At 40.4% G+C, this 25,636-nt stretch overlaps 3 protein-coding genes across 3 annotated transcripts; 2 read left to right on the top strand and 1 right to left on the bottom strand.

The window, feature by feature from the left end:
• Window positions 1–2,047: 2,047 nt before the first annotated feature.
• Window positions 2,048–11,833, bottom strand: LOC307028456 (transcriptional repressor CTCF-like). The gene is made up of 13 exons (XM_079663495.1): window positions 11,647–11,833; window positions 9,753–10,024; window positions 9,465–9,647; window positions 6,740–7,112; window positions 6,464–6,634; window positions 6,083–6,216; window positions 5,873–5,993; window positions 5,629–5,778; window positions 5,325–5,485; window positions 5,052–5,234; window positions 4,837–4,975; window positions 4,394–4,537; window positions 2,048–3,526 (listed from the first exon to the last, which is right to left on the bottom strand). The coding sequence occupies exons 2-13, from the start codon at window positions 10,002–10,004 to the stop codon at window positions 3,276–3,278; spliced, it is 2,262 nt and encodes a 753-aa protein (XP_079519621.1). The 5' UTR covers window positions 10,005–10,024; window positions 11,647–11,833; the 3' UTR covers window positions 2,048–3,275.
• Window positions 10,977–20,504, top strand: LOC307028455 (uncharacterized protein). Its single transcript, XM_079663494.1, has 9 exons — window positions 10,977–11,624; window positions 14,268–14,528; window positions 15,369–15,472; window positions 15,597–16,056; window positions 16,818–16,910; window positions 16,996–17,032; window positions 17,263–17,328; window positions 18,078–19,388; window positions 19,891–20,504. The coding sequence occupies exons 2-9, from the start codon at window positions 14,304–14,306 to the stop codon at window positions 20,154–20,156; spliced, it is 2,562 nt and encodes an 853-aa protein (XP_079519620.1). The 5' UTR covers window positions 10,977–11,624; window positions 14,268–14,303; the 3' UTR covers window positions 20,157–20,504.
• Window positions 20,505–21,039: 535 nt separating this feature from the next.
• On the top strand, window positions 21,040–24,338 carry nudt21 (nudix hydrolase 21). Its single transcript, XM_079664203.1, has 6 exons — window positions 21,040–21,380; window positions 22,113–22,313; window positions 22,396–22,459; window positions 22,544–22,633; window positions 23,808–23,883; window positions 23,978–24,338. The coding sequence occupies exons 1-6, from the start codon at window positions 21,259–21,261 to the stop codon at window positions 24,121–24,123; spliced, it is 699 nt and encodes a 232-aa protein (XP_079520329.1). The 5' UTR covers window positions 21,040–21,258; the 3' UTR covers window positions 24,124–24,338.
• The last annotated feature ends 1,298 nt before the right edge of the window (window positions 24,339–25,636 follow it).

Below are 25,636 nucleotides of genomic sequence, written 5' to 3'. Positions count from 1 at the left end.
TGTCATCCGCAAAGCTATGGTAACTTATTTTGTTATATTTTTCATTATCTGAGCCAGTGGTAGCATGTAGACGTTAAAGAGAAGAGGCCCCAGGTTGGAGCCTTGAGGAACCCCACATGTCATATTTGTCAATTCAGATGTGTATTTACTATTTACCTATAGAAACAAAGTTGTTTCTGTCCTTTAAGTAGGATTCAAACCAATTTAGAACTGTTGCCGAAAGTCCCACCCAGTTTTCCAGTCGGTCTAGTAATATGTTGTGGTCAACAATGTCAAACGCAGCACTGAGATCGAATAATACTAACACTGAAGTTCTGCCACTGTCTGTGTTTAAGTGGATATCATCAATGAAGACCTTTATAAGAGCAGTCTCGGTGCTGTGGTTTGGACGAAAGCCTGACTGGAACATATCAACAGTCATTTAAATGCAAGAAATTACTCATCTGTTGAAAAACGACTTTTTCAATGATTTTACCTGGAAAAGGCAGGTTTGATATGGGCCTGTAGTTGTTCATTACTGAAGCATCTAGATTATTATTTTTTAAGAGCGGTTTAATGACTGCCGTTTTTAGGGCCTGTGGAAAAACACCTGAGTGAAGAGACTTGGTTACTATATGAAGTAGATCTGAGGCCATGCAATGAAAAACATTTTTGAAAAATCCTGTTGGAATAATATCAAGGCATCAGGATGATTTCAGATGTTGTATAATATCCTCTAGGGTTTTATCATTAATCTGATTCTGATGGAATTTTGTCATGATGTCTGAATTGATTTTAGGTGGAAACAGGGAGAATACATTTGCTCTACCTGATACAGAAGCACTGAATGCTTGTCTAATTTTCTGATTTTTTTAAGTGAAGAAGGAGGCATTGCAGGCCCTGGTGGATAGAAATTCAGAGGCTACTGACACGGGGGGGTTTGTTAGTCTGTCGGCGGTAGAAAACAAGGCACGTGCGTTGTTTTGGTTTTTGGCAATGATGTCAGATAAGAAAGACTGTCGTGCAATTTTAAATTCCAAATTATAAAAGCCAAGTCTCTCTTTATAGATTTCAAAATGAACCTGGACATTTGTTTTTCGCCACCTGCGTTCAGCTTTTCGACACTCTTTTTTCTGTGTTCACGGTCATGGCCTTTCTCCATGGAGATATTCTCTTGCCAGTCACTTCCTTTATCTTAGTTGGAGCAATGGCATCTATAACATTTTGAATTTTTGAATTAAATTGATCTCCTAGCTCATTTACTGAGATGTTAGCAGGGGCAAGTGTGTAAACATTGAGTAAACATTTCCCTGGTATTTTCAGTTAAATATCGGTTTGTAGTTTGAGGTACAGCTATGTAATACCTTTAATGATTATTTGGACATGTGATAGCTATTGTGTTTTCCCCTGAATACAGCAAATATACAGTATATTTTTGTTTAAACAGTCCTGTGCCCAGAGACCACATTTACAGATGAATAAAAACTATGCTAAGGGAATTACAGAGAGAAAAATAAAACATAGTTCGCAAAAATGGGTTAAAATAAAGCAGTCTTTTCAGTATTATTAAAGGCACATAACTCCTCTTCCCTCTGGCTATCGAGGCTCATTACTGATTGTGTTGATATAACAGCACTAGAGAATAGAAAACCTAAGGAATATGGGAAAGAACAAAATACCACTGAAGGCATGTTTAATCCCAACATGCTCTTCTCACATGATGCAAAATCATGTGACATGTCACATGGAAATAAATTAGTCAGTATTTTTGCCTGTGGAGATTGGAGCCAATGTGCATCACTGCCACAGTTGAGCATGATCTATAAACAGAAACAGTTTTATTTGGTGGGAATATGTATTCAAACTAAGCTAGAAGTGGAGGTGGTTGGGTGTAAAGTGCTTTTGACTTTTCCATGGATAGAAGCCACCACAGCACTTGGTCATCGAGATACGTTTCTTACTGAGTTTAAAGGCTGCACACAGATCCTCGGATGAAACTCTTCGTTTGGGATGATGGTGAAAGCCTAGTTTAAGCTGAATGGCAATAAATGATACAAAGCAGGAAACATTGTGATATCAAGTTGTCCATTTAATAAAATAGATTTGCAAGCAAAATACAATGACATTTGTGTTAGCACTCAGTTGTTACAAATCAGCAAATGTTGATAAACAATGTTTCTAGACATGATTTCTTGAGGCTTACTAACACACATTACAACTTGTCCAAAACAAGAATGATTTTAAATATCCATGATTGAGATCATTACTGCTGCAGAAACCTACATCAGTCTCTTGGATGTACAGTCACATCTGTTCTCCCCTGCCACACCGTTATTAAAATATCATTCAAGCTGCTACATCGCATTGCATCGCCAATAGTACAAAAAAAACAAAAACCCAAAGTGGAATGGCTACAAAAGGGAGCAAGACAACTTTCTTCAAACTCATCAGTGACAATGCTTAGTTCATACAGGTCATCTAGGGGTGTTACAGTAGCAAGAAAGGAGCATAAGATAAGCAGTCTATTAAGCTTTTAAAAACTAGAAATTGGCAAAAAAACAAGGGAATTACTAACCACAGAAAGAGAAAAATATGTAACTTTTCTTATCTTGGAGTGGCTGTGATTAACAGCAGTTTCATCTTCCTGAAAGGTGCCTCTGTCTGCAAGCTTTTGAGTTTTTTTTTGACAGTTCCAGTGACTTTGTTAAAGCTTTGTCCTAAATGTTATTTGCTTTGCCATCTTCTGCTGCTATAAGAAGCCACATTTCACTGAGAAGTAGGTTTTAGTCCAAACTGAGAGGTAAATGGAGCTCTTCAGTGAGGATTCTTGAATGCTAAAGTTAAGGTAAAGCAATATCCATATTATGAGTGAACTTTTTTTTTAAGTGACACAGATGTCAAACTAAAGGGTTTACAAATAATAATAAATGAATGTTTTGTAGAATACACAGTTTGGAAAAGGAAAGAGTCGCTCTACCATGTTAAAACATTTAGTGGATTATAGAAATGTACATATGCCAGGACATTTTCTACCACTTAACTTCAGGGCTAAAGATACTGCTGTGAATTACAGTCACCCCAAACGTACTTTTTTGGTAGGTAAATCTTATTAAAAATATTGTTTTCACTCAAACTCTTTATCAATACATGATTAAAAAGCAAATCTTAAATTACAACAGTGATGTTTGTTTCTGTGCAGGGTGCAAGAGTTTGTTATCCTATGCCATCTTATCTTATGCCAAGAATTTTAAAATGAACATGTGATCGGGGCTCTGTGTGTCTACAGGTGTTGTCCATCACCGGTCCATCATGCTGAGGATCATCTCAGGGGTCAGGTCTCCGTTGGGCGGGGCCTCGGCCTCTACTGCCCCCTCCTCCTCCTCCTGGGACAACTCCTCCAGCTGGATGGTGGTCTTTTCTCCCCCGACCACCACCTGCTCCACAGTCTCGTCATCCTGGTCTACTTGATCGGCTCCCACCTCCTTCTTCACGATGATGTCATCCACCTCTCCAGTGGCCTCGTCCTCCACACGGATGATAGCGGCTGCTGTGGAGAGAGATTCAGGTAAGGTCCCAGGTACTTCATTAATAAATAAAAATCAGTATAAATGTTATTTTCACACTCTTAAAAGGATTTAGAAAAAGAAACACTGATTTTATATATATATTTATATATTTTTTTAGTAGATATCAGACTAAATCTTTGTTTACATCTGCATAGATGCACAAACAAAGGCTCTATGCAACCAAAACACTTCTCATGAAATATTCATGGTCAAACTTTATCCTAGGGCTGCTCGATTATGGCAAAAATCATAATCTCAATTATTTGGGTCAATAATTTATATCACGATTATTAAAAACGATCCATTTAATTTGACAACATCCATTTATTGAAAAAAAAAATGTGAACAGTATGTTTTTAACAGTTGATTACCCTGAACTTGAAGTATAATTCAACTGAAAAACCAATAAAAAAATTATCGTTTTATTTCGATTACGTTGTTTTCGTAATCGTTGCAAGCCAAAATCGTAATTGTGATACAATTAATTGAGCAGCCCTACTCTATCCCCATAAAAAATAAAATAATGGAACAACAAATGTCGCCTAAATAGCCCAACAAAGGTTGCATATTCTTCAATAACGAAGCTTTCTGAAATCCAGATATAGATACATATTATACAAACAGCTTAAATATATTCATTATTTAAAAATGTTGCAGTCATGTACGACCGAGCCCCGCAGCGACTAGCAGAGCTTCTGTATTTTCCACGCAGTGATGATGTCATTGGCCCATGTGCCGTAATGCTGGGGACAGTACAGTGAAGATAAACCTAGCAGCTATCGAGTCTCACTTAGTGAACTCGGAAACGCTGCCGAAACATGCCAAAAGTATTTTAGTCCGACTCTTACTGGCTGGTTTGTTCTTTGGGGGCCGTCCACGTTTCCTCTTGACCGGGGGCTCGATAGGGGCTGGGATCGGGACAACAGGGGGGGCCTGTTCCACCTCAAGCTCACTTAACTCCTCTTCCTCCTCGATATCTTCCAGTTCATCCTCTACAGATTAATGAGTGAGGAAAACAAGAATGTTTATAAAAATAAAATAAAAACGTTGAACACAGCAGAAACTACAGCCACACGCAAACAAAAAAAGGTACAAGATCACAATCTAATGAAATGCCAAACGCAAATGTATACTTCTGGGAAAGTTAAACATGATGTCACAACTTACAACCTTTTTAATTCAAATTAAAAACGAGAAAATGTATCCTTTTAAATTCTGAACAAATGTCATATTCTGATGTCAAAGTCGGGGACGGTAACACAAAATAGCTGAACACTGCAACATATCATACCTGAGTCGTCCTCGTCCCTCCTGCTCTGCATTTTCCTCTTCCTCCCCCGGCGTGCCTTTTTGGGTGCAGGAGTTCCATTTTCATCCTCATCTTCATCAATTTCGCCGTTGCAGTTTTCAGTGTGACGCAGCATGGTGTTCTGTGGAGCACAAAAATAATCAGTGACTTGCTGTATATAAAACTAAAAAGTGCAGGTGTGCTAAAATTCCTCCTACCCTGCGAGTGAACGTCTTGTTACACTTGGAGCAGACGAAGGCAGTGGGGATAAAGTTGGGGTCGTGGTAGCGCTTGAAGTGCATGTCCAGAAGCTGCTTCTGCCTGAAGGTTTTGTCACACTGGCTGCAGGCAAACGGCTTCTCCCCTGTGTGTGTGCGCTTGTGCATCACCATGTGGCGTTCCTATGGAGGCAACAGGTCAGAGATGAATACTAATGTATTCATCTTGAAAATGAACACTGCCCATTTGCTTTATATTAAATGGACACACACCTGTCTGCAGCAGTAGTCACACTGTTCACACTTGAAGCGTTTCTCATTCTTGTGGGTTTTCTGGTGCTGGATGAGAGCGTATCGCTCATGAAACACAGCATCACAGTAACGGCACTTCTTTCCCTTCTCAATAAATGAATGTTGCTTCCTCAAATGAACACCTAGAAAAGAAATGACAAAGATGTGAAAACCTTCTTCAAAGTTTCTTTGTCATTTTGCATTAAGAGACTAAAACAGCTCTGAAGCCTTTCAGTTCTGATTAATGCAAATCCTTGCTCAGAATGACAAAATATATATTACTGACCAAGATCGCTTTTGCGAGCAATGACCGTATCACAGTGTGGGCAGTGGAACTTTGCCACGTTCTCCGTGTGTTTCTGCAGAATGTGCATCTTCATGGTTCCACTCTGAGTGAAACGGGCATGGCAGATGTAGCACTCGTATGGCTTTTCACCTGCACAAAAAAAAGAAGAAGATTTAAGAGAGATATTCTTTTTAAGGTGGACCAAACATTTTATATTGGCTAATACATGGTGCCAGTGTATCACCTGAATGTGTCCTCATGTGTCTTTTCAGCTTATAGGTGTCTCTGCTGGCATAGCTGCACAGACTGCACTGGAAGGGTCGCTCTCCTGTATGAGAGCGGATGTGCCTTTTCAACTTGCTGACCTAGAGAAAAATACAGAAAACTTAAAATAAGAGATCATGCCTGGATGTTCATTACAGATGAGCTCTCTGATCAAAAAGTGATTACTTGCCTCCACACTGCAGTAGTCACACATGGAGCACTTGAAGGGCTTCTCATGAGTGTGTTTGTAGCGCCGATGACGCACCAACTCTCCGCTGGTCACAAATGCCATGTCGCAGTCTTGGCATTTATGTGGACGAGTGCCTAAAGAAAGAAAGAAAGAAAGAAAAGTTGGCACTTATTAATAAAGATATATAATTCCTGCTTTGGCTTCAACATGACACACGAAGTAAAGAAACTGAGTAGTGACACTATAGGAGGGATAACAAAATTCAGAATCTGAAACTAGCCATAAATTAGGAACATTTTCTATATTACCATATCAATTTATCTAAATATTTCAACTCTAGATAAAGTGTTACCTACACAAGGATAATAATGTTTGCATTACCTGTGTGTGTATTGAGGTGGTTTCTCAGCAGAGTGACCGTTCGGAAGGCCCGCCCACACAAGTGACATTTATGTGGCCTCTCGTCTGTATGGCTCTTCATGTGTCTGTCCAGGTTGGAGCGCCTTGGACAGGTGTAGCTACACAACTCGCACTGGAACGTCTTCTTTACACCTGCAAACATGTTTTAATATTTAAAATAAAAGACACAACCAATATCAATTTTGAGTCTTTCATCATCATGTCAAAATGTCTAATGAAACCTCGTCAAATATTAACCTTTCTTCTTGATCTTGGTGGGCTTTGGTGGCTTCATGTTGCCCACAACCTTCTCTGCATTCACTTCAGACAGCATCCCCTCCTGCTGCTCTTCTTCAAAGTCGTACACAGAAACATCCATGTCCCGATCGCCCTCTCCGTAGCGCAGGCGGCTCTTCTTTCCCTTCTTCCCTTTACCACGGAGGCCAGAGATGGGCTGGTAGTCTGGGTCCTTGGTCCATTCTGGGTCTTCTTGTTGAGACATATTGGTTTCTATTTCTGCAGGCTCTTCCTCTTCCTCCTCCTCCCTCACACATTGAAGCTCATCGTGGGCTGCTTGAAGCTCCTCCTGCTCTACAGTCTCTACCTCACCATTGGCGCCCACTTTAACCACCTAAAAGAACACATTTCAAATGCATATCAAGTTAGTTTTTTTTATAATTTTCACAAAAAGAAGAGAATACCTAATTTTCACAATTCTGGTTTATCTTTTTGCAATTCAAAGAAAAACAAAGTATTTTCATATTTGTTAACAGGGCTCGACATTAAGGACTGCCCGATGGCCCGGGGCCATCTAGTATTTAGCTCGGGCCATGAAGCCTCACCTGCTGGTTGCCCGATCGGGCAATCTATTATACCAGTATCATGCAGCTCGCGGATCCAGTAATGAGTGACCCGACAGTAAAACTAAACATATCTATAACTAGTTTAGGTAGTTTGAGAGGCAATTAAAATAGCTGCATGTGATATTCTAACCTGAAGTGTGTGTTTTGTTCCGCTCACCGCTGCATGTGATCATGCAGAGCTGCGTGTCGACTCGTCAACAGCACCCGAGATCTCTCTCTCCCATCAGATTAGACTTCACTCGCGTTTATGTCCATATCGATCAGATCCAGCTAGTTTTAGCTAATGATATGACTACCTGCTTATTAAAAGACACCGTGACCTAAACAATAAGTGTCGCTATGCAACTGGGCGAGGCCACAAAGTATAGCGCAGCATTATGCATTTGTTTACATGCCCATCGGAACCCCGAGGCATTAGCAACAGATCAACGCACAATCAACCCATACAGCACATCTCTTTCTCCACATTAAGTGTTACACATTAGAATTGACTACTCTTGTCTAGTGCTGTGTACCTGGACTCACATTCAGGTTCAGGTCCGGACTCAAGTCCAGAGGTTCAGGTTCAAGTCCGGACTTATAAGTCCGGACTTGTGTCAAGTGGTGTGAGTAACTAAAGTGAACTTACTGTGAGCTAATTATCAATTGAAAATAAACTCATAATCAACTCAAATTCAAACTCGTCAGGTTTATTGTGCCCCCTTCCAACTTGTGTCTACACCATGTCTTTTCTAGAACTCTACATGTGTTACTTACTAACTACACAACACAACTACATACATAGTGATGTACATATAAGACTCAATATGCAAGAGTACAAGTCTATGTGTTCTTGTTCAAGAACAACAGCATATTGACATTGTCTGGGTGAAGTGTTGCTCTTTCGGCAGACACTATATCACCATACATACAAAGGAGTTAGCTTAGCTACACTACCAAATATGGCAACCAGCATCCCACGCTGTCAGTGTCCAGCTTCCCTTGACGTCACACAGATCTCGCGAGCAGTTGCGATATTTTGCGAGACTTCGTGAGCTCAGTAATGGCCGCCATATCAGAAGCCAAAACAATGTTTTTCGTCTTTTCTCAGCGCAAATTTCTCGATCTATGGAAGGTTTTAGATGGTTTAGAACAAAAAGGAGAATATACGTAAGTACCGGTTCCCGAAGTTCCGGTTTTAACCGGACTTGAACCGAAAGTTTTTACAAGTCCAGTACCGGTTCGGCGTGCCGGTACGCAGCACTACTCTTGTCTGTCACATACTCTTCTTGTCTGTCACATACTCTTCTTGTCTGTCACATACTCTTCTTGTCTGTCACATAAGTGGCGCAACTGAAGCGGTATTGCGCTAAAGGGAAATTATTTTGACTGGACATTTTGACCGAAGAGATTTAGATTTGCTTGCTAACAGGAACTCTGACGTCGCCATTATGTGTGCTTCGCGGATGCACTCGGCTGCTCGGGTCTGCTCGGTCAGCTTCTGGATGAGGAGGCATTCCTTCGACCAACTTACAGTAGATAACATTACAAACATTTTTAACAGGGACCATAATAGCGTAAATAATGTTTGTTTGGGCAGTTATAACTGCATGTAATGTTTTCTACTTTTTTACATCTGGGAAGGCATTTGCCTTCATCAGATGGAAAGTGCCTTGACCAACAACTTAAGTATTTATTATAGCTATGCAGGGCATGCAAGAGAGCAAACACAAACAAGTGAAATGAAGAATACAATTGAAATTGTAATATTGTGTTGGTTCATCTTATAATTCAGTCTATAGAATGCACCAGACAGCATCTAAGACCTGCAAAAATCTAAATGTTCTAGGGGGAGGCCCCCCAAACCCTTCGTGCGTCATTTCGTCCGCGCGCATTTTTCAGGGCAATCTATTGGGCTCAGGGCCATCTGTAAATTAGCTTAGATGGCCCACAGGGCCATTTCCCAAAATCCTTAATTTCATGCACTGGTTAAGCTTGGCTAATGTGTATTGGTTGAAATAAAAGTGGATATACAATTGATTGACGGTCTCCAATAATCTGGGATTCCTAAAGTTGGATCAGACTTGCTTCTGTAATAACACATTTTAGAACAGGAGTTCTTGTTATAGTTTTTTTCTCACCTGGAAGCCCTCGGGCAAGGGAAGAGTGTGACAGATAACGGGATCTGAATCCTTGTTTACGTTTGATGCGTCAACATAGGTGGCCTGGAGCCCCCCTACATTGGTTGCTGTGACGGGAACCTGCACCAGCTGCAGCTGACCAAGACTTAGTGCACCTCCTGCCTGCTCCTCCATGTTCACCACCTGCATGGGGGAAAATACAACCCTTTAATTAACATGATATCCCAAACAAAGCTGTTAACCAAACATTAGACAGAACTTGTATTGATCAACGTGATCTTCACATACCTGAAGTGTGATGATCTGACCCTCATCTCCACCAGTAACAGTCACCGTGCCTCCACTCTCCAACACCTCCGTCTTCATTTGTAACAGAGCGGGATCAAGAGCATCCATCACCAGCATCTCCATGTTGTCAGTCACGTCCCCCTGTGCAGCCAGGACGGCCCCCTGTATCAGAGCGTCTCCGCTCTCTGTTAGGCTCTTTCCATCAGGAGCCAGTTCATCACTGGTCTCCATGGAAGCAACCTCGCCCTCCATGGCGACGGACTTAGTAACACCTTGATTAGAGAAAACAGGCATCAAATTAAAAACAAGGACTAACAGAGGCACAATCTAGCTTTATAAAAACAAATATAGATGGCTGAATACATTTACAGATGGGACCTTACTCTTTAAAAGAGTCATCGGCACATTAGCTTTTTCTTTTCTTATATGTGGGGAGCAGAACAAATGAAACTGCATTTCCTTTGGGGTCTATTGTGGTGTAGTATTATCACCAGTGGATATTTCAAAATCTCCACCAGGGGCTGGGATGTTGTTATTTAAAAAAAGGACTCTGCTCCTCTATAGATTTTCACTAGAGCCACTATTTTACATTTAATGATCTAATAAACGAGGCTAATGCTTTCTGCATTAAATATAGTCAAATGGGGTTTCTCTTAATAATGTATGGAAATTCAAACATGATTAGATAAATGGCATGCACTTAATATTTAAAATAAAAATGTAAAGTTATTACAATTTTACAAGTTATTACAAGTAGACATTCGTAATGAAAAGGCCACACAAACTTTAGTAAACAATTAACAGCAGCAGTATTTATCAAATACGTTAGGTGTAACATGTAGTGTGTGTGGTAGATGCTAGGTAACAGAAGTAAAGTTATATATTGAGTTGCCTAGTTGTCAAACTAAGAATGCAGCCAGTAATCATAATAATTTGACCATGTACATATTGCACACACGTGTTATTGCACAGCACTGATGTCGTAGTCTGTGTTTGATAGTGACTTCAATTATTTTTGGCAGAATAATCTGTCCATTTTTTCGAGCCGTTCCTTTTCTAGAACACGTATTTGGAGCAGTTGATGCTTTGAGTTGTTAAAAGATTAAGCAAGACATTATCAACCCAATCTCGCATTCATTTGTAGCCCATAATACAGGAATCTGGATACGATTGAGCACACATGGACTCCTAGACTTTGAAGAGTTGTATAAAAGTATCTGTTTGAGTCGAATAAAGTAGTGTCAAGAGCTTTGAGAAAAACGCAGGGGGGCAAATCAGATGCAAAAGAGCCATAACTGTTAGTTTATCCTGCATAAAATCACATCGTTATGATGTCAAACAGTGAAGAGAACTTTAGAAAAGTGATCATCTTCGTCTTCCTGTGTTGTTAAGAAAATGCTATCAGCCATCAATCGATACTTACGCAGTAACTCATCCCCCCCCCCCTCGTTTTAAAAGCACTTACATTTCTTTCTAACACCTCTTATTCGTCGTATAGTTCCTCAGTGGAGAATCGCTACATAGTTGAAACAAACGACACTACTTTTACATGAACTCGTGTTAGTTTACTCGGGAGGCGCGATGTGAAAACAGGAAACAAAGGGCACGATAAGATGGACGTCAGGCCTGAACAAACTTAAAACTGAAATACCCATAAATACAACCACCCCTGCGCAAATACTCCACTATGTCAGGTGAAAAGCAACAAAACGCTCAACTGGGACACGGAGTTGCAGTTTATAGACAGATTTAGTGCGTTTTGGATAACGATAGAGGGAGACAAACACCCCCCGCCAGCCGCCTGGTCGGTAAGCCCTACCGTGACACCTAGAGGCCGGCGTCGGCTCCTACAAAAACCTCTCCGTGATCGGGGTAAATGAACCACTGCACTTACTCTCGGTCGCTTCTTTTGTCCGGTATATTCAGTCGGGAGTTATGTGTAGGTAGTTGCTCCTCTGGATCCCGGGTTGAACGTCCGTACGTGCCGAGTGGCGGACTAATAATTTTCTCCCGCTTAGGAAGAGTGGGCCTTACACAAAATGGCGGCCCTTTAAGAGGTACCGAGGCTGCGCACAAACAGCACCGGAGGGAGTGAAGGGGAGTGTCCGGGAACAGGGTGAGGGTGCTGGGCGCCAGATTTGAATTCAGTCGTGGGCGTGGCGTCCGGTTGTTGCACCAAATTCTGTGACTTTATTCAGAATGTTTAGCTCTATCACACTAGGAGGGATCAGCTGAATAGTACACATGTTGCTTACTTATCTTCAGGGTTTGTAAGACATTGCCATGGGTGTCTCATTTATTTATTTGTTAAAAGTATAAAGGTAACATAATGTTCAAGTAAAACAGGTCAATAGACTATAAAGGCAGAACAACACAGTAATGTCAGCTGAAATAATTTACATTTTAACAGTAGGCTATATCTGCATAACATCATTCAAAGTAAACGCACAGTAAGTACATTTCATGCAGACACATTTGAACAAATATTTGTATTGAAACAAGCAGCAGACCCTATTATTGAGAAGCCTTTCATATATGTTTTTTGTATTACCTCATTGATAGAAATTCCCTGGACATGTAAGGGTAAACCCTCTATTGGCGAGGAGCTTGATAAGACTGGCCAGTTATTGATCATATTCCTCCCATATTAAGATTATTTTTTAAAGAACTAAACGATCATTGATTAGTTTTCTGATGAGAAGTGAAGATCTCTTTTTATCGAGCATGATGTCTAAACCTACTAACTACTAGGTTAGAAGTCATTTAGTTACTTCCTAAAATCAGCCACAAGGGGGCAGTGTGGATGTTGTTGCATATAAACTGTGTAAAGATCAATAATATATAACAGTTTTATCTATGTATAGGGCCTTACAACGGATCGGAACGTCCCCAGGGATTTTCATTTCAAACCTTTATTTATCCAGGTGTATCCCTTGAGATCATTGATCTCTTTTTCAAGGGAGACCTGCTCAATTAGGTTCCACATGAAACATAAAAACATAAAACAACAACAACAAAAAGGACATCATACAGCGTCATTAAAGGGATTACAATTTACAATAACTATCCACATGAACAGGTACCAACAGCATCCGATTGTGTAGCATCCAACTGAGCTTTAAAAACATTTAGTGGCACCAGATTGCTATTTTGATAGATAACCGTGTAGTGTCTGTTTGAGTTCAAATTTCCCCACTAAATGATCACCTGAAGGCCCTATTTTGGATCTGTTTACCTGCATTTTAAATAAACAAATTTTAAAACACTGATACCGTCCAAATCCCAATAAATTGTTATCTCATCACCTAACTTTACAAATGAGATATTTATTGGATTTACTAGTTGCAATAAACTGTAGTTCTGTTACATCTGCACTGGCAATTAAATGGCTGAGGGAAAAGTTATTTCTGTGTTCCTGTTTAGAGTTAAATGCTCAAAAGTGAATCACTACTTAGAAAATAAATATGGTGCCTATATATAGAAAAATGTTATGGGTCAGTTTTTAATCAATATTGAATAATATGAATAATTTTCTATTGTGCCACTGAAGCCAGTTTAAATTATACATTTACATATCAAAGTGTTTCAAACTGGGAATTGAGTTGCCCTGTTTGAATATCATATGAGAAAATAATTCCCATGAAACTCCCTTAGACATTACCTCATGGTAGGATCATTAAGATGCGACATTGGTGCTTGTGGGTGTGTCAAATGTTATGGTTTCTGATCAACTCTTACAGATCATTATCAAGATATCTAACAATGATCTGTGGAATTAGCAAGAATCTGGCATTACAAACTAAATCTAGGCTGATTGATTAAAAAATTGTGAGCATTTTGATGATATACAGTATTACAAATATTCTATTGTGACTCAATCGCTGGCAGCAAGATGTGAGGAAAATAGGTGATGTGCGATAACCTTGAATACGGCAATTCATATAGTCTATTACTTCTAATAAATAAACAGATATTTTAAACATATTAATATAATACATATATATATATATATGTATATACTTTATATTTATATATATATATATATATATATATATATATATGTCTGTGTTTGTCTTTTATGTTTTATTTTTTATTTCACTAATCACTAAAAACATTTCTTTAAGAGTCTCTTGCATTGTGTTTATCAGGAAATTTTAAATCATCATTCAAATTAAAACAATATATTGTGCAGCCTTCTTAAATCCTCATTATTTCTTACACCGATACCGGAAAGGACAGTTTCCTTTAGTATAAATGATACACCTCACTTTGAATTACAGCCTTTCAGGGCATCTGTTCCGCATATAAAATAAATTATTAATTTGTTACATAACCAATAGAACATTTTGTTCATTTCAGCTCTTTCCATTGTATCAAACTCATATATTCTTCCACTCGGATATAGGATACAGAGATTAAACAAATCTCTGTGTGTCCACTTTATTCCCTCCATCTCCCTCCTGCCTCTTCTTATTTGATCACCATCTTTTTTTTGTCATGGTTGTCCTCTCATAGGGGAGGGGGCAGAGAAAGGCGAGGCTCTGTTGTCAGATGTGTCAGTCTAGCCGGCCCGGCCCCTCCCACCTCAGAGAGCATTACATACTGCTGCTGCCTGAGCTCTTAGCAACCGTGCCTCGGCAACAGAGCTCCACAGCAACAGCGTGCCGTGTCTCCCCAATGGAGCTGCCATTGGGCGGACCAGCGCTCCGGCACTACACCCAGAGCAGACCAAGACCTCATCGACAAAAACTCAACTATCGCCCCAGCAGACCACAGGTACATCAGAGAGGTTTTTGGGAAAGATGGAGAGTGTGTGAGGAGAGAAAATGGAAGGGGGAGCTGTAATAGGGTACAGAGGGGAGAGGCAGGGGGAAGGGAAGGATGGAGGGGGAGTGCTGTGAAAGATGCCTGGTCCCTGCTTTGAATAAGGCTGCCCCATTGTAACGGTCACCGGCTGTTTGATGAACACACACTTGGTATTTCTGTGTGTGAAAGCATGATGACTATGTCTGAGAGCGGCTGGTAGTTTGGTTTTGCATGTCTTTTCTCTCTTACCCTATTTTTCTATAGTATAGAGAAAAAAATGTTGACCATCTCCATTTTTCCACTGATCAGTTTGTCACAGTAGCTTGTAGACATGCAGTCACTCCCTTGGAGCCGATGCTCATGGAGACTAAAATCAAGCAATTCCCCAGACAGGATATCAAGTATCAGTGACTTCTGCTAAATTTGTGTTCTGCAGTCAACCTCCTGATTTGTATTGCTACTTGTGGCTACAGATGTTAATATGATCAGGATGATGAAGCTGCAATCTTGATATCACATTACCTACATTTGGAAAATGAGTTATCTTGCTTTCATTCTGCATGTTAAATCTAGTGACGCCCCCCCCCCATTGTACGTTACTGAGCAACTGACTCCCAGGAGGCTGGTTTGTAGCATGAGAGATTCAAACCAAAATACACCTATAGAGGCAGAAGTGCCTGAGTGTGTGTTTTTTTTTCATATGTGAGGGTTATGTAATGTAATACTACATTCGATTCAAGCTGCTCTTCTACATCAGTGTGTTTGATCTTTGGTGTGAAATGTTTTTCTGTGTTTGTGTGTGGTAATAAGGAGACAATAATTGAGAGTGACAATGAAGTCCTTGAGCTCATGGGGAGAGTGGATGAAGGAGTTGAAGAGTTCTTTACCAAGAGAGTACTTCCTACTGATTCACCGTGAGTATCAGCTGCCTAATTTTTCTCTTTATGGCTCCTTGATAGTTAGCTAATTTGGATACCAATTATAATTGAATAAACTATTATAGAGAACTGTTTGACAGTATACGATCCTTTTAAATAGGACAAAGCAAGAAGAGGAATCTATCACAGTGCATGAAGAAGTGGCTCTTGCCAGCTCTGTACCTTGTCCACCACCGACAAAAACACTAAGAAGGAAGCTCGGAGACTTCTTTACCCTCAGAAAGAGACGAGGTCTGAAATCAGAACCAAGCCAGGAGGGGCGACCCAAAAAGGCCTCCATCGCTGATCTCATCCGCCCGCTCAGGGAGGTCGCCAGAGCCGAAAAAGAAAAAGATAAAGACCGAGTCAAGGAACACGACAAGGAGAATGAAAAGGAGAAGGGGAAAGAGACTCCCAGTGCTGTTACAGGAGATGCCGCTGTTCATGAGACGACGGGTGCTCCAATGAGGGGTGAAACTGGGCCTCCCCGCCGAGCTCTCAGAGAGGGGAAGTCCCAGTCTCTCATTCTGCTTTCTGGATCAGCTGCAGCAGGGACTACTAATGCAAGAAACACTTCAAAGGTGAGTGGGCCCTATTATAAACCAGTATCCAAATCTATCCCTAAATGTCTTGTAGAGGGATTTTGTCTGATCCATTATACGTTGTTAAATCAGGATTATTTGTATGCCTTATTCTTATCTTCTTATAATGAAGATATCTTGGTCCTCATGAATTGACCTTGCGCCTCTAATCTGAATTAGCCTAGCTACAAATGGCAAATACGCAGGGTAATGTGGTATAAGATTGCAGGACCCACACAGAACATTTAATTTAAGAGAATTAAGTCAAGAATGTTAAAAAGAAAGCATAAAGATGGTGTAGTACTGGACTCCAACCTTTTTTCGTAGTTTTGAAGTGGAGGAAGTTTGCAAGAAGTAAAAGCCAAATGAGCTTCAAATGTAGTTCTGGGTAAATGCTAATGCTATTACTTGCTTCACAAAAGCTGTATCTTGAGAAGACCACTTTCCTGTAATTCATTATGATAACTATTATCAATGATGAACATTTTCTTGTAAATTATATCCTGTATAATTTTTTTGGTAGAATCACAAGAATTGCTATGATCACAGATTTTGCACAATTATTTCGGCATTAAAATCTGCGTATGTGTGCATAGACTGTTTTCTTATTTAAGAACAAATATGGGTGGGTTTACAAAGACAGTATCACTTCAGAAATGTTGTGAATGATTCCCAGTGTTGGTATGGTTTAAATAATGTATACATTTAGATCAGTGCTATGTTTTGAAGATCACTCGCTACTTTAATGCTGCTGATTTCAGAAACAATTTGAAGGCCAACACAGTTTTGAACAGAAACTCCATCTCATGCTTCAACGTATTGGAGTTTCCAAAGCCCAGCCAGGAGAGACACAGGTGGGTGAAAGGGCATGTCTCAATTTACATATGTATACTGTTATGGTCTTTGAAAAGTGTTTAAATACCTATTTTGCTCTTTTAGAGTCCGGAGGGGGAAATGAAAAAAGCAGAATCTGAAGGTATGTCTCAATGTTTAGTATGATTAAACTCCTCTGCTCCGGCTTAGTGTTAATAAAGCTAAATTGATCTTTGAAGTTGAGGGATTTGTATTAAAAGAAGATCCCTTTTCTATTTTAAATGGATCACTTGTCCATAAGAAAGATTGAATATCTCTTTGGGCAGACACGACTCTCCATCCATTTAAGGGATAATAAATGAATACCTCTTGTAAATGATCTTTGTGCCTCAGGAACTATCATTGACAGTAAACCTGAGCCACCACCCACTAAACCTCGAACGATGTCTGCATCATCAGGTAAAACACAGACACCAACACGGACTCACTCTCCAATACAGTATGGCATGTGTTCAAAATGGCATACTAACGTAACACATACTCAATTAATATGTACTGCCTAATAAATTTACGATTTATCACACGGTTATTTATAGGCTTAAATGACTGTGGAACAAAAACAGTTTATCCAAATTTAAGTTTACATTAACTCTCCCTCTTAATGTTATATCTACCATAATTATTTTAAGGCATCACTTTAGTGCTAAACAGGTTTTCTAAATGACAATATATATGTTAGCTCCAGTTGAGTATATAAGGTTTCATAATCAGAGATTTTGCTTATCTGGTATACATCCTTGAATTTCTCACATTCACAAAATCTGCTTGCTGTTAGAACTCATTACACATGTAATTTGACGTGTGGTATGAATTGGGAATTTCTAAATATCAGATTTTCACTACACAATTGTACAAAAAAAGAAAGAACATCTATTTTTTGGCCAGTTACTTAAAATCAAGTGTAGGGTTTTGTCAGAGAGTCTCCTGGACCGTAAGAAAGCTTTAAAAAAGCACAACTTCACAAAATAATTCAATTACATTTAAATTCAGAGAGAAATGGAATATGATTCAAGAGGAGCTGGGTTATTTGCATTATCTTATTTGTTTTATTAATATATCAATAATGTGTGAATATCCGTTATTATGCAATTTCGAACAGACCCTATGTATATGATAAGCAATCATTTTCACATTGCCTTTTTTTTTAGACACAAGACATCAAATTCGCCCGAGTGTGTCGGCACACGAGTCAGCTGGGAAACCTGCTTTGCTTCCGAAGCCCGTTATCAGGCCCGGCCCGCCCCCCACAACATCTGGCCGCAACACTCCTGAGAACGAGCTAGCCCAGATACAGGAAGCAGAGACAAACCCACCCACTAAACAGAGTCCAGCTGCAGCTCCTGCACTCACTACCACCACCACTCCTACTGCACCGACAATCTCAAACCCAGTCCCTGACTCAAACGATTATACGAGTGCTGAAACCCCCGCCGGCACAGATACAAGCACTGACCCCGCTAACCCCACTGCTGCAGCCACAACACCCACTAATGTTACAGAGCACGACACTAAAACTTCTATCCCTGAAGAAACTACCGCTGAACCACCAACCTCCATCTCTAAGACAACCGTTACAAGCACCACTCCCCCTGCAGAGCCCCCTGCCACCCCTTCAGTTGCTTCCAATTCCTCTGAGTCCGTCATTCCCAGCCTCTCTGTCACTTCCACCTCAACAACAATAACTACGCTTTCCATTACCACCTCTGAAACCGTTTCTGCTCCCAGCAATGAAAGCTCGGTTTCCACAGCAAATCTGTCAACTACATCGACTTCTCCCTCAGTAGATCCTGCTGCTGGTGGTGATTCAGCTATTTCTGTCGCCACCACAGCTTCTTCACCCTCCACCAGCACATCAGATATGCCCTCAGGCTTGTCTGCTAAAACGAATTCAGTGACTAAAGCTAGTGATGACTCCCCTTCAGTCACCTCTTGCTCTGTTACATTAGTTTCATCTGGCACTAAAACAACATCTCCACCTCCAAGTGACACCATCACAACTGCAGTTTCACCTCTCGCCTCCATTACCTCTTCCTCCCTCCTGATTTCTTCTCCCGATCCTCCTCCCACCATATCCACCTCTTCCACCACCACAACAAGCCAAACATCCACCGACTGCACCAACTCCTCATCCATCATTACTCACCCAGCCACCTCTGACCCCGCTGATATATCCGTTCCCTCCACTTCCTCCAGTGAGACAAACCCCACAGACACCACTTCCACTGCCACCCCTTTATACCGGGCAGACACCAAACCCACCAGTTCATCTTCCGCAGCTGCAATTTGCTCCTCACTCATGACCGACTCTGACCCACCAAACACTAACGACGGCAGCTCTACCCTCACACCTGACAACGGCAGTGATGCTTCTCAACATTTGACTAGTCCAGGTCAAGATAATGACTTGCAGACATCTACTGAGGGAAGATCCAGTGAAGAGCCTGCAGAAAAGGGGACACGTGAGTTAAATTGTACAGTCTTTTTTTTTTCTTCTGGTTTTAAGTGTAACCTTTTTTCAATCTGGGGCCTCATTACAGAAAAGTGATTTTAGGTATTAAAAAAACCTATCTTCCTACAGAGGAATTCCCTAAACTCGTGGTTGTGTCCTATTCTGTCCCAAAATGTAAGAAATCCGTTATATAATTGTGAATTTAACTATTTAATTAAAACACTCATCTTGTCATACGTGTATTTAGGAAGTAAGGATCATAATATATGTTATCATAATTGTGGATCATGGTTCTGTGATACACTCCTTTCTTTCTAATTAAACAGAACAGGAATTTTGTAATATCAGCAATTTAAAATGTCTTCCCTAAGTGAGACAAGTGGGACAGTTTCTGTTATTAGGCAATGTTTAACCATATGTTGTGCCTAAGTGTTAAACAACATTTGTTTTATTTTTTCAAGTAAGTATGTATTTTGAAGGGCATATTTTGTATTTTTCTCTCTACATAACAGATGGTGAGCTTGAGATGGTCCAAAAGAGCAAGCAAACTGAGACAGAGGAGAGCAAGACAGTTGTCCACAATGGGAAGGAGGGCGAGAATGAAAACCAGGAACCAGCTCACGAGCTGATAATAAAAGAAGTGCAGAAAGAAAGTGTCAAACCAGAAGAAGACACATTGAAATCAAAAGTAGAAGAACCTGCATCAGGAGAAGATGCTGAGCTGTGTAGCGACAAGGGTGAGAAAGAGGAGGACAAACAAGATGAAGTTGGGAAGTGATTCAAAAGTTAAGAAATTGCTAAACACGGGACCAACTACTGTGACGGGGCGAGAGAGACCACAGTAAAGAGTCAAGGGGGAGATGATCCATGGCACTTCCTACAGGGACCACCACATTACAGCAGCACACCACAGCAGAGGGTGGGCCACTGGACCAAAGAACTGAGATCCCCTTGGTGTGACGCAATCAACAAATCCAGCAGTGTCTTTGTCCTTTTTTAACTTTCGTTTGACTTTTTGCATTGCACGTATGATTATGTACCATAAGACAACTACTGTGGTAAAATACACCATGTTTACAATATATGAAAAAGAGAAATATGACTATTAAATGGAATATTGAATTGACTGAGGCATTCCTTCTGCTCGTTTACGGGTGATATACTTTATTTTTCACAAATACATGTTTTCGGACAGAAAACTCAGGGTACATAACTTTCTTAACTTTTATGAAACCCATGGTCTTCATGGTCGTCCTTGTCTCTGGTCAATTATGATCTTTGGTGCAGATTAATAGATGTTGTTGAAAGCTCTAGAAACTTTAATAGATTACCCTTATTATAAATGTTTTTTTTTACAGAGGGGTTTGTTAATAATATCCATAATAGCCTAAATTATTTTTTATTTTTTAACATTAATTAAAATATGGCAAACAAATATAGCTTTTGACAGTTTTATGTATCAATAATTATAACCAAAACATATACGTTTTTCTAAGATGGGCTAATCTGCATAAACAGTACTTTTACTTTTGGTACTGTAATATATTACTATATTTACTTGTAACAGAGTATTCCTACACTCTGGTAGTTGAACTTTTACTCAAGTAGAAAATATGAGTAATCAAACATTTCAGTGAAATATAACCCGCTTGAAGATCATCATCCACACCAGCAGGGGGCGATCGCGGGGACAGAACCCGCACTACTTCACCCGGAAAAGGAGGGCCAAAGGAAACGACAGCGAAGAAATTGTTGTGTACTGTTCGCACAATAGTTTAGACATTATTTATCTATTTTTGATAATCCAGCAGGTTTCTAGCCCTCCACCCTTTTGAAGTTCACGTGCAGCTGCGTTTGGCCTCGTCGAGCTCGCCGGAGAGATGTCGGTCGTGCCCCCCAGTCGCTCGAACGCCGGCTGGCCGCGCGGAGGAGCCGTTCAGTTCGGGAACAAATACATCAGCGGGCCCGCGAAACCCCTGTCTCTAGAGAGGACCATCAACCTGTGAGTGCTACAGCTGCAGACATAAAAAAATCAAGTTCCCCGAGGTTACATCTATCCAAATACCCCAATTAGCTTTCTATGTCCAATGTTGGAACCAGGAGGGTCTGGTCGCATCAAACAGCACAATAACTCTGGGTGCACCGTGTGGTCGTGTTTTGGTCCTGGATGTGTTTGCTTTTACACTTATATTCGGATTCAGAATCAGGTTCTTTACACAATAAATTAATCGAATCTGTACAATAAAAGCAAATAAGAATGTGTTAACGTGAAAGAGTAGGATTGGGAAACATTATTTAAGATGTTCAAATATTGGCCAAGCATGTAATGTATAATTCTAGAGTTGCAACTAATGATAATTGATTATAGAGATGTCATGACATCTTAAAGTAATTGCAATTCATCACAATTCATTCAAATGTTGTTTAAAAACGGGCACTAAAACATACTGGAATAACATTACCTTGCAATTTATTAACAATATTGTTCTTGCATTACAGATAGGAACCCATTATCTTAAAGAACAACAATAACTCACATGGTTCTCCTTAATGAATAAAGGATAAAAAGATTGGCTTTTAGTTTTTTGGTTACATCATAACAATAATTCTGGTTATTGGACTGTTTGTCTGGCAGAAGAAGCCACTTGAAGGCTATTGTGGATGTTTTAATTGATAAAGAAACACTGTATTGATCTTTGGTCATGCTTAATGAGGTTTTATGTTTGTATTTCAGATACCCTCTAACCAACTACACATTCGGCACCAAAGAGCCTCTGTATGAGAAGGACAGTTCAGTGGCCGCCCGGTTCCTGCGGATGCGGGAAGAGTTTGAGAAAATGGGAATGCGGAGGACAGTTGAGGGCGTTCTCATCGTCCACGAACACAGGCTACCTCATGTGTTACTGCTGCAGCTGGGCACCACTTTCTTCAAACTGTGAGTAGTTCAGAGGCTCCTGTGTGAAGCAGCTGAAAGTTTTTACTGAGCATTCGTCTGACAGTTTGCTTCTCTCCTGCAGGCCCGGAGGAGAGCTGAGTCCTGGAGAGGATGAAGTGGAGGGTCTGAAACGCCTGATGACAGAGGTAGCTACATCATGTCACACTGTTCACTTCCTGTAACTGTGGTCATTGTGGAGTTTATGTATAATAACTTTTGTATTCTGTTAGATCCTCGGACGGCAGGACGGCGTGAAGCAGGACTGGGTGATAGACGACTGCATTGGCAACTGGTGGCGCCCCAACTTTGAGCCTCCACAGGTTGGTACACACAGATGACTGAAACGTTTTAAATATTGAATTGACTGAAATAACTTTTCAATAGAATTTCGTGTTTTGAATATTTTAGTTGAAAATAGTTAAGCACTATCAGATCAGTTTTTAAAGTTTTAAGCAGTGTCTGGTCAGCATCTTTTGCTTGCCCCGGTGAACGTGGTTCATAATGTTCATAATGTTATTTGTTTATCTGGTCAGCATCCCTGCTTGCCCCGGTGAACATGGTTCATAATGTTATTTGTTTATCTGGTCAGAATCCCTGCTTGCCCCGGTGAACGTGGTTCATAATGTTCATAATGTTATTTGTTTATCTGGTCAGCATCCCTGCTTGCCCCGGTGAACATGGTTCATAATGTTATTTGTTTATCTGGTCAGCATCCCTGCTTGCCCCGGTGAACGTGGTTCATAATGTTATTTGTTTATCTGGTCAGCATCCCTGCTTGCCCCGGTGAACGTGGTGCATAATGTTATTTGTTCGTTTAGGATTTAGTGATTTGATATATAATCAATTCGTTATTACATTTAATGTCTATGCTAACCTTACAACATTACTTATGTGAGATACTAAACATTTCTCAAACATAATGGACAAAGTTGATTGTAGTTTTAGTCATTTTATTTTTCCTGTAGAGTTACTCTACACTGGAAGTCAGTTACAACACATTTCAGAAGGCTGCCATTTTTTTGCTTCATAAATCCAGAAAAAAAGTTTAATTCAAGTCTCTGGGTGTTTCTCAATGTCGAGTAAAGCTGCTCCAGAGCCACTATTTCAAGCATACTACGTCATCGAGTGCCGCCGAAGGACTGTTCCAATGTCCAGCTTACTTGGAATTCTACCGAGCCTTGCGTACTTCTTAGCGAGAAATTTCGAGGCTGCACATGTGTAGACTCCGCGGTCTTAAAATCCCCAAAATAATTTGCGCAAGGACCAATTTCCCCAAATCTGTGGCGGAAAATGTAAGGCGGGGTCTCTCATATGACGCACACTTGCTCGCCTATTCCACTCTTCGTTTTCCAAATGCCAGGAAGGATTCTTGCCTCGCTTCTGAAGCAAGTGACTCGGAAGACATGTGCTTGAGAAACACCCTCTGTGGTCAGTAATGATTTTGTTTATCTGTTCGTGCAAATGTGAACTAATAAAAAGTTGTTTATTTTGCAGTATCCATATATCCCAGCACACATCACCAAACCTAAGGAGCATAAGAAGCTGTTCCTGGTTCAGTTGCAGGAAAAAGGTCAGTGTATATATACATTTTAATTTTACACAGATGTCTAATGGAGAATAAATCGCAGACAGAGTTGAAAACCTGTTATTTCTTGTTTCCACAGCGCTGTTTGCTGTCCCCAAAAACTATAAACTGGTGGCAGCACCGTTGTTTGAATTGTATGACAATGCTCCTGGCTATGGACCAATCATTTCCAGCCTACCACAGCTTTTGAGCAGGTATAGTTTGTGTCACTGTGTAAGTAGCTAAGTGAGACACTCTGGGTTTTTTTTTTTTTCCCTGTTGATTGTGCCTGTGGTTGAATTAAAAACTGAAGGGCTGGATTAGAATATAGTTATGTGAACTGTCTTTATCAAGGGTGTAAACTTGTCGACAACCTGTACAACCTGTAACTTTTATAAAAAATTCAATTGGTTTTCTTTCATGTTTGGAGTGTAACATAATAAACATTTTTATCAACACCAGTTTACACCGTGAAAGCCCAATGAATATAAAGACTACTAAAGAGCTTTCTCTGATAGTATTCTTCTGAAATGTCAACTCTTGAGACACGTACACAAGGTTTTTGCAGATGAAGATTGAAGGCAGCTGATTGTTCTTAAGAATAACAAACATGCAGGGCAGTGTGAAGGGGTTTGTAGGGCGTTACCGAACAGTTTGAAGCTTGACTCAAAACGTTCCCTTCTTAATCAACAATAAAATACTGCGTTGTTTTACTTTTTTGCATGTCTATTAATTCTGTTTAAAGATAGATTCGGAGGGATGAAACCCTCTTTAATGGACACACATGCACAGCACACACAGGGAAATGTGTTCTCTGCTTTTAACCCATCCTAGTACTAGGAGTCTAGTACTAGGAGCAGTAAACTCGGTAGTTGTGCACTGTTTCAGATAAAGATTAGATTTCACTACACTCGGCCCGTCCACACGGCGGCGTGCGTTGAAGCTTCAACGCTTCTGTCCGTTCACTTTGAATGGGGGGACGTCACGCTTCGTCAAACTGCATTGTGGGAGCGTCGCTACGCGTTGCTCGCTGCAAAAGTTGAGCAATGTTCAACTTTTGAAGCTTCGACGGAAGCGTCAGCCAATCAAATCATATGCCAGTACAAGCTCTAGCCAATCAAACCACGTGCTTGTGTGTCCGGGCGGGAGATTCATGTGATTGGTTGTTGGTCGAGTTTCAGACGCCCGCCGGTAAACTTCAACGCACGCCGCTGTGTGGACGGGCCGTTATGAGTGGTACACGTCTTGTGGAATTAGATTCCATGGGTGTATAGGTGTTAACATGTTTTTTTGTAACAAAATCCAGCTTGAATCTACATTTTCTGGCATTTGGCCTTTTCAAAAACTATTTTCAATGCGATCAAATAACTGCTTGCCGCACACAAACTAAGGCATGCCACTGTATCAGGGCTGTCCAACGGAAAAGAAAATTAAGGATTTTTTTTAAAGAAAAAAATACTGGGGGGATGACGTCATAAAATATTACGACAAACATTTGAACCTTCAATTCAAAAACCTCAATAGAAGCTTGCAACGCCACACATTCAGATCTGCAGGGATGTTCATTTTTTCCCTTTGTCTTGCTGAAAAGAAAAATTCTCTTTGCAGCAGAATGATCTGATGGTGCTGAAGTAACTCAGCGAAAAAAACGCAAGACTCCTGCATGAACTATTATGAATTAAACCAATACATCACCCTTTTAAATAATCAAGATATTAATTACACTACGCGTGTTACCCTAAATGCAATGATGTGTGTA

Source organism: Notothenia rossii (assembly GCF_949606895.1).
Source record: "Notothenia rossii genome assembly, chromosome: 2".
NCBI classification, from domain to species: domain Eukaryota; kingdom Metazoa; phylum Chordata; class Actinopteri; order Perciformes; family Nototheniidae; genus Notothenia; species Notothenia rossii.
The sequence above is the reverse complement of the archived record's forward strand: the minus strand, read 5'-3'. Positions and strand labels throughout refer to the sequence as shown.

What these genes read in the sequence shown, in the direction of transcription:
- LOC307028456 (XM_079663495.1), bottom strand. Translation starts at nt 10,004, where the DNA reads ATGGAGGGCGAGGTTGCTTCCATGGAGACCAGTGATGAACTGGCTCCT. An exon ending in TGCTCGCAAAAGCGATCTTG is followed by an intron (nt 5,486 to 5,628) that starts GTCAGTAATATA and finishes TTTCTTTTCTAG; the next exon opens with GTGTTCATTTGAGGAAGCAA. An exon ending in GTGACTACTGCTGCAGACAG is followed by an intron (nt 5,235 to 5,324) that starts GTGTGTGTCCAT and finishes TTGCCTCCATAG; the next exon opens with GAACGCCACATGGTGATGCA.
- LOC307028455 (XM_079663494.1), top strand. Translation starts at nt 14,304, where the DNA reads ATGTGTCAGTCTAGCCGGCCCGGCCCCTCCCACCTCAGAGAGCATTAC. An exon ending in ATGCAAGAAACACTTCAAAG is followed by an intron (nt 16,057 to 16,817) that starts GTGAGTGGGCCC and finishes TGCTGATTTCAG; the next exon opens with AAACAATTTGAAGGCCAACA. An exon ending in GAAAAAAGCAGAATCTGAAG is followed by an intron (nt 17,033 to 17,262) that starts GTATGTCTCAAT and finishes TTTGTGCCTCAG; the next exon opens with GAACTATCATTGACAGTAAA.
- nudt21 (XM_079664203.1), top strand. Translation starts at nt 21,259, where the DNA reads ATGTCGGTCGTGCCCCCCAGTCGCTCGAACGCCGGCTGGCCGCGCGGA. An exon ending in GGCACCACTTTCTTCAAACT is followed by an intron (nt 22,314 to 22,395) that starts GTGAGTAGTTCA and finishes TCTCTCCTGCAG; the next exon opens with GCCCGGAGGAGAGCTGAGTC. An exon ending in TGAAACGCCTGATGACAGAG is followed by an intron (nt 22,460 to 22,543) that starts GTAGCTACATCA and finishes GTATTCTGTTAG; the next exon opens with ATCCTCGGACGGCAGGACGG.